This window comes from Coptis chinensis, chromosome 6 (genome assembly GCF_015680905.1).
Source record: "Coptis chinensis isolate HL-2020 chromosome 6, ASM1568090v1, whole genome shotgun sequence".
NCBI lineage: Eukaryota > Viridiplantae > Streptophyta > Magnoliopsida > Ranunculales > Ranunculaceae > Coptis > Coptis chinensis.
This window is the reverse complement of record NC_141461.1, coordinates 29,191,662-29,200,744: the sequence shown is the minus strand read 5'-3', so window position 1 is coordinate 29,200,744 and position 9,083 is coordinate 29,191,662. Positions and strand designations below refer to the sequence as shown.

The 9,083-nt window shown below is 35.0% G+C and overlaps 1 protein-coding gene across 1 annotated transcript; it reads left to right on the top strand.

Moving 5' to 3' along the window:
• Positions 1–4,183: 4,183 nt before the first annotated feature.
• Positions 4,184–4,874, top strand: LOC147492479 (uncharacterized; the record flags this gene model as incomplete). Its single annotated transcript, XM_086567518.1, has 3 exons — positions 4,184–4,371; positions 4,512–4,593; positions 4,686–4,874. Coding segments are annotated over 3 exons (459 nt in total), but the record flags the coding sequence as incomplete, so codon positions are not given.
• Between the last annotated feature and the right edge of the window lie 4,209 nt (positions 4,875–9,083).

Below are 9,083 nucleotides of genomic sequence, written 5' to 3'. Positions count from 1 at the left end.
GCTAAGCTTTTGTTTTTATACTTTCAGATCTAAAAATCGTGCATGGGCTTGGAGCCATGTTTTGGGCCAGAGAATCAGGCCCAAAACCCAATTTCTTTAGTCCAAAATGGGCTCCTCAGCTGCAGTTGGCTTCAACAGATGTTTCGTCCACTTTTGCTTCTCTGATTGGGTCAAGGCTTGTACCATTGGAAAGCTCTTTCCGAGCCGGTCGTTTTGACATAAGATAAGCCCAATTCCGAGGTCTGAGTCCAAAGATATGGTCTTCGGAAGTTCTGCTGACTTTGTGTGCTGTTTCTGCCCGCGTTGACTTTGACTTTTCAGCTTTGACCGGGCTTTAGAAAGGCTTTGTCTTCTTGAATCTTGGCCTTTAATCACAGAACTCCTTAGCAACCAACCATTGCTCCTTTATCTAGCTAAAGTGGCACATTTCTGCACATAATGGACTTTGAAGCCTGAAATGCATAAAAACACGTAATCAGTATTAACTCTTACTTATTATTCACATAATTGGTCTAAAAGTATGATTATTAAGGGGTTAAAACTACAGTTTTGGGCTCTTATCACTATCAAATGGAGCTTGTTAAGACTTAAGATAGATATACTCCATCTCAAAATCAATTTGTAGTACGTCAACTGTGTATGTTGATAACCACTAAAAACTAGCCATGCAATCTGACTTGTGGTCGGGCCTGCTATTCTTAAACCCATTATGTGTAGGCCTGTTAATTTTAAGGCTTTTAATTTTGGTTGATGTGCTTAAGCCCATTTGTATAATATATATATATAGTTCCTAGTGTTAGCTTTTGCCGAAACGGTAACATTATGAAGTTACAAATATAATTAACTGAAGATTATAAGTTCGATTCTTTTCAAATTAATCCCAAACTTGTTAACATAACAATGGAGAAAAATGAATGTTATTGAAGAACAATTTTAAGAGTAAGAAAGTTCTCACATGTTATTTAACAATGTTAGCAAACCATTGTATTCAAAGTTTCTCAGTGAACGGAAATTACATAAGTTATAACTTTTAAGATGTGGACATCACTAAGAACTTAACATGGTCTTATATCGATCAATGGTCTTTTATTTTTCTATTATTTATTCATAGCTAGCCAAAGAACATCACCTAATGATTGTGTGATGCAATCCTAGCCATGAAACAAAAGATAAGGTAAGGGTTGTGATGCTTGCAACTTGGTGAAAGAGGAGATATTTGTTGTTGAAGAGTAGTTGCAAACTTCTAACTTGCCTTGAAAAGAACATAAAATTAAAAGAAGACTAAAAAGCTTGAAGAAGTAAAGAGAAGATGATCATTGAAAACACAAAAATGAACTACCATTGTCATTGAACATATCAGTAGATAAGTTAGATACACAAAAATATCAATAAACACAAATATACGACAAAATTCCGCACATTCAACTTTATATTTCTCTTTCACATTTCACAAATAGAGCAATACATTTACATAACTAAATGATCTCATTAGTAGTCCTAAAGTCAGGTGCAAATAAATACCTACAATAAGTCATGCTTATAGCTAATGCTTATTCAGATTAGCTATATCTCTATATAATAGCTAGCCCGATGCCAGATTTTTCACTAATGACAAAATAGTTACTATAGCAACTCTCTTTCTAGATACCTTTGCAACAATCTATGGTATGTAACTATGTATCATTGTCTGTTCCGGAAGAGCTTGAGAAGTTAAATCCTAAGAAATTTTGTCATCCACTCTGTTGTCTCCTATTACATCTCTTAATTATAATATTGTTATAAACACCTTAATATGCATATGTTTAGCACTTTGAGAGCACCATTGCTCGGTAGCATTGCCCATTGAACTTCCACCTCATGTCTTGAATTCCCTCCAGTGTCCCAATTTCTCCATCAAAATATAAAAATGACAATACAGAACAAACGTTTTTAGAAAAAAAAAATATATTAGAAACAAAAGGAGAATTTAAACATACTTCATCATCAATTTAAAAAACAATTAAATGACAAAAAAAAAAAGGTCAAGAAGTATGCTCTTTCTAGCCCAAATTCAATACATCTCAATAAGCGTTTCTTTAAATAGAAAAAGGACACCAAAACAGAGTCAGATCATTACCAGAAGCAAAACAAAGAATAATTAACCTCACAATAACATGCATGTTTTTGAAATAGATACAAAAAATAAATAACTAAAAATCATAAATAACTAACCAAGAGAAGAGAAAGAGAAACAAAATGGGAACACAATAATTCAAATAACAAATATTGATCTTGCCTTTTTTCATCACATACCTTAATTTGATTTAGATCTTGAGCCTTTGTTCATCACATACCTTAATTTGATTTAGATCTTGAGCCTTTTCTTGCGTTTGGTTGTGTATATGGTCCCCAAGACCCCAATAAATAATTCTCGCTGACCGCGTCTTGGGGATGAGATAGTCACTTATCATTGATCGATATAAAAAACGTTGCAGGGGCTTGAAGGCTGTATTGAAAAGAAACGATAGAGTTAGATGGAACTTTCAACTTTTTGAGAAGAAAAAGTCTGCAATAATAACAATGAAGTTGCTGCTTCGAACAATTCTGATTAAATAAATAACCAATTAAAGCTATAAACAAAAGATATCAATACAAAGCTGCTGAAAAGTGTACCTGCATCCATTGTGTCATATTGTTTTATTTCTTTCATTGAAGCTTGAAGATCGATTGGCTTTGCATTAGGCCGAAGCCAATTTTGCATGCATATGAGGGCTTCAACCGTGTTAGGCCGCAAGGAACTGTGAAATGGATCAAGTATACAACCTATTGTGTCAAAAGCAGACTCTGATGCAACCGAAGTCACATGAATGGCCAGTACATTCCACGCCAGGAGAGAGAAAGGAATGGATACTCGGTGACATTATTCTTCCACCAACCCAAGATTTCAAAAGCTTTATGTCCACTTTCTTTTTCAAGAGGATATGTCAAATACTTCTCAACCTCTGACACACACCCCAACCTTTTCTACTTCTGGATATACCTTCTCCATTGAGTAGCAAAGTCGTTGACCTCATCGTCAGAGACAATTTCTTCACTCTCATTCTGTGATACCATACTTGAGCTATTCCCAGCATACCACTCATGTAAACACTGTAATGTATTCTTCACTTTCCTTACAATCGAATCGATCTTCGAGGCTTCATATAAATCCATCAAACTAAGCCTCACATATTCCAACTTGAACCTAGGATCAAGAACAACCACAACTAACAATAACAACGGGTTGATCTTATTTTCGAGGCTCCAATGCATACTGTAATGGATAAGTTGATGTAGAATGAGATTCACAAATAACATCATCAATTTATGCGAGAAAAAAATGCTTTAGTTGAGGACGGTGATGATGAGATGATAACCGTGAATATATTTCTGATATTCGTATCCTTCTTAACAACAAAAAAAACAACAATGACCACCAAAGTACTTCTTTCAATTCGCTCTTTGTATAATGTTGGTTCTTCCAAGTAATCCTTAGAAGATATAAACATCTCAACATCTCATACATTATAATTTCATATTAATATATTTCTATATAACCGTACTTAGAACCTAAAAAAAATGGTTTGGCTAGAGTGCCACTCTTATCTCACACTTCTCCTTAACCGTCCGATCTCACCTCAAGATCTGATGATCCTCCCACTCAAAAACTCTGAAATTTCAAAATTTCGTAATATTTCAAAATAAAAAAAAACAAAATAAACCAAAAACACGAAATTGGAGAAAAACTCTCTCTCTCGGTCTTCTTCTTCTCCACTCCAGCAACCCTTCTTCTTTCCAGCAAACCTGATCGAAAATTTGAAGAACCAATTTGTTTATCAAACTTTTTAAGGGGATTAAACTTAGTGATTATCAAGCAATTGCAATTATGGTATGTTTTCTTCATTTTTTTTAATTTGTTTAATTCGTTTGATAATGTTTAATAAATATATTTTAAACTGGTTGTATGGTAAACAGGATTGAAATTTGAATGATTGAAATATGGTTTAAGTCGTCTAAGCTATTTGAAATTTTGAACTCACTAAAATCTTGGCTGAGATAGAACCCAATTTCTGTAAAAAAAATTATTTGTTAAAAACTTAAACCCTGATAAACTGTTTCAAGTCAATTAGTCACTGTTTCTTTATTTGTGTAAAAACTAAAAACAATCCAGCTATTCGTTGTTGTGCTCTTAGTTTGCTGGTATTGGAAACTGCTAGCCTGTGACAACATTTTGTGGTGCAACCTATTCAAGGAGAGATGGGGAGAAGGACATGCCACATTCTATGCCTCTTTTGATCACAGATCATGGAAATGTGTCTATGAAGTTCAAGATCACTGTGATCGTGTCGGACTGTAAGTCAAAACCATGTTTCCTAGATTGTTTTCTTTTCTCAATCAGCAATAACAATTTCAAATTTCTATCATTTTCAATGGTTTAGTTCAAAGTTTCTCATTTTCAATAGTTGGTAGTTCATTTGTATGCGGGGAAATAGACAACTATGTCTCCAGCAGGAGACACTTATGTGCATAAAGGAATCTTTAGTTCTTCCCAAAAAACTGCGCTTGTTCATATTTGTGCCATAACTCAAACTCTTACTCGGGTTAGCACCCATGAAGCTAAGAGAACACGTTGTTATATTTATTTTTGGTGCTTTTGATGCATGAAGCTGAATGCAGTTTTTCTACCGGGGACCAAGATAATTAGAGAAGGCAGTGATTATTATCTTGTTCGGCAAGGCATAATCCAAAGATATTTGGGTTCAAGGAATGCTACGAAGATTTCCAGTGGTCGCTCCAATCTTAAAAGAGCATCCATTCCGGAAAGATATCAGTATCAAAGCACTGCCCTAAATTGAACAATGCCCACCTTAACGCAAAAGCAAAATGTATCTGCCGAAATTTTTGCAATCTTTGTCCAACCTGCAAGCAAGTTTTACTTTACAATGTTTGGAATTTTACATTTAGCTTCATTAGTGCCTGGTCTCATTTTTTAATAGTTATACTATGGTTCATGTCAGAGTGTTTTTGAAACCCATTGAAAGGAAAAAAAAAAAGGTTTGCATACCCTTACTAGTTAAAGAGAATATACTGCACGCATAAAAAGAAAAAAAAAACAGATCTTTTATTTGTAGCATAAAACATGTGAATCTTAGTCACACATCAGAGATTTTCACTCTAAAAGTAACAGTGTCTGGCTTCTTTTACATTAGTAATCCACCACATAATTTGAAGATATCAACAAATCCATAACATGGTATTAGATTATCCTCATCAAAAGCTGAAAGAGATCTTCCAATAATGGATATTGCTTGTTCATAAAAATTTAAAGAATTCCCAATGTCATGTAAGCACTTACGGTTGAAAGACCGTGCACCTGTCCACTCATTGCTCTTTGTAAAATCTATTCCAACAATGAGATTGGAAGATTCCAGACCAGCTTGAGCAAGGGCCTTTGTCACCTGTTCTAAAGAAGTATAGTTGTCATCAATCTTTGAATATTGAGTGCTGTTTGAGCTTGTTCTGCTTCTAGTTCCCGGTTGTTGTACATTGCTCCCATTATAAGGCGAGTGGTGTGAAGGAGAAGGCAAAGATGGCCTGAGTACATGAGGTGATTGATAATGGCGATTCCTTTGCCTATTCGATGGTTTTCCTCCCATGCCTTAAAACTCTTTAGACAGCAAATGTTCTAAAAAACACCTAGTTAGGAAAACTTACTGTTAGCAATCCTTCTTCAAAGCAAAATAAACCTGCGCACAACTAAGCAAAGATGGCCTGAGTACATGAGGTGATTGATAATGGCGATTGCTTTGCCTATTCGATGGTTTTCCTCCCATGCCTTAAAACTCTTTAGACAGCAAATGTTCTAAAAAACACCTAGTTAGGAAAACTTCTTTATTAGCAATCCTTCTTCAAAGCAAAATAAACTGCGCTTAACTAATCTCATCACTTTTATCTTATAAAAACTTTCTATAAGAAACTCAAAATTAACTGTTTCATGGTTTTAGTAGCAATGCTCAACTCAATAGTCTTCATGAGTACATGTCACAAATACAAAGAATATTCTAGTTCAAAACTTCGACAGAGTTCACGAATATGCTAGTTCACGAACTTCGACGAGTTCACCGATATGCTAGTTCAAAACTTCGACGAGTTCATCGAATATGCTAGTTCACCGAACTTTGACAAAGTTCAAAACTCTGATAGAATTCACCGAATATGTTAGTTCAAAACTCTCACAGAGTTCACCGAATATGCTAGTTCACGAACTTCGACGAGTTCACACGATATTCTAGTTCAAAACTCGGCGAGTTTTGAACTAGCATATTCGATGAACTCTCGTTTTGAACTAGCATATTCGTGAACTCGCCGCGAGTTTTGAACTAGAATATTCGGTGAACTCTGTCAGAGTTCAGTGAACTAGAATATTCGGTGAACTCTGCCAGAGTTTTGAACTAGAATATTCGGTGAACTCTATCAGAGTTCGGTGAACTAGCATATTCGGTGAACTCTGTCAGAGTTTTGAATTAGAATATTCGGTGAACTCTGTCAGAGTTCGGTAAACTAGCATATTCGGCGAACTCTGTGAGAGTTTTGAACTAACATATTCGGTGAACTCTGTCAGAGTTTTGAACTTTGTCAAAGTTCGGTGAACTAGCATATTCGGTGAACTCTGTCAGAGTTGGGTGAACTCCGTCAGAGTTTTGAACTAGAATATTCTTTGTATTTGTGACATGTACTCATGAAGACTATTAAGTTGAGCATTGCTACTGAAACCATGAAATAGTTAATTTTGAGTTTCCTATAGAAAGTTTTTATAAGATAAAAGTGATGAGATTAGTTGTGCGCAGGTTTATTTTGCTTTGAAGAAGGATTGCTAACAATAAGTTTTCCTAACTAGGTGTTTTTTAGAACATTTGCTGTCTAAAGAATTTTAAGGCATGGGAGGAAAACCATCGAATAGGCAAAGCAATCGCCATTATCAATCACCTCATGTACTCAGGCCATCTTTGCCTTCTCCTTCACACCACTCGCCTTATAATGGGAGCAATGTACAACAACCGGGAACTAGAAGCAGAACAAGCTCAAACAGCACTCGATATTCAAAGATTGATGACAACTATACTTTTTTTAGAGTAGGTGACAAAGGCCCTTGCTCAAGCTGGTCTGGAATCTTCCAATCTCATTGTTGGAATAGATTTTACAAAGAGCAATGAGTGGACAGGTGCACGGTCTTTCAACCGTAGTGCTTACATGACATTGGGAATTCTTTAAATCTGTATGAACAAGCAATATCCATTATTGGAAGATCTCTTTCAGCTTTTGATGAGGATAATCTAATACCATGTTATGGATTTGTTGATATCTTCAAATTATGTGGTGGATTACTGATGTAAAAGAAGCTAGACACTGTTACTTTTAGAGTGAAAATCTCTAATGTGTGACTAAGATTCACATGTTTTATGCTACAAAAGATCTGTTTTTTTTTTCTTTTTATGCGTGCAGTATATTCTCTTTAACTAGTAAGGGTATGCAAACTTTTTTTTTTTTTTCAATGGGTTTCAAAAACACTCTGACATGAACCATAGTATAACTATTAAAAAATGAGACCAGGCACTAATGAAGCTAAATGTAAAATTCTAAACATTGTAAAGTAAAACTTGCTGCAGGTTGGACAAAGATTGCAAAAATTTCGACATACATTTTGCTTTTTATGTTAAGGTGGGTATTGTTCAATTTAGGGCAGTGCCTTGATACTGATATTTTGGCTTGCAGTCTAACATTTAACAACTATTGAACTGAATCTAGAGATTATCCTCAAAATGAAGTAAGATTAATTGAATAGAAAGTATTACACAACACCAGAATCTGGTAAATTTAGTAGCAGCAGCCAAGTACAGTTATCTTCCATTATTTTCAAAGGAAAAAAAAAACAATAAAAAAGGCAAATCATATAAAAAACAAATAGCATCTACAATCAGTACACACACCATGAATTTTATTCACATAAGTTTTTTAAACATTATGTGCATATTCGTGACATCTAGGGTTAGTGTTGTATTCACTGCATTGTTGCCCATCTACAATACACGATTTCGTTTTGCATTGCACGAGGCGACTTCCAAGTCACCAATGAAGAAGAGGATGTTGTCAAGAATGCTTGAGCATGTTTCCTTAACTTCCTGGGATCTTTCCGGAATGGATGCTCTTTTAAGATTGGAGCGACCACTGGAAATCTTCGTAGCATTCCTTGAACCCAAATATCTTTGGATTATGCCTTGCCGAACAAGATAATAATCACTGCCTTCTCTAATTATCTTTAGTCCCCTGGTAGAAAAATTGCATTCAGCTTCATGCATCAAAAGCACCAAAAATAAATATAACAACGTGTTCTCTTAGCTTCATGGGTGCTAACCCAAGTAAGAGTTTGAGTTATGGCACAAATATGAACAAGCGCAGTTTTTTGGGAAGAACTAAAGATTCCACTATGCACATAAGTGTCCCCTGCTGGAGACATAGTTGTCTATTTCCCCGCATACAAATGAACTACCAACTATTGAAAATGATAAACTTTGAACTAAACCATTGAAAATGATAGAAATTTGAAATTGTAATTGTTGATTGAGAAAAGAAAACAATCTAGGAAACATGGTTTTGACTTACAGTCCGACACGATCACAGTGATCTTGAACTTCATAGACACCTTTCCATGATCTGTGATCAAAAGGGGCATAGAATGCGGCATGTCTTTCTCCCCATCTCTCCTTAAATAGGTTGCACCACAAAATGTTGTCACAGGCTAGCAGTTTCCAATACCATCAAACTAAGAGCACAACAACGAATAACTGGATTGTTTTTAGTTTTTACACAAATAAAGAAACAGTGACTAATTGACTTGAAACAGTTTATCAGTGTTTAAGTTTTTAACAAATAATTTTTTTACGAAATTGGGTTCTATCTCACCAAGATTTTAGTGAGTTCAAAATTTCAAATAGCTTAGACGACTTAAACCATAATTCAATCATTCAAATTTCAATCCACATTTACCATACAACCCGGAGTTTAAA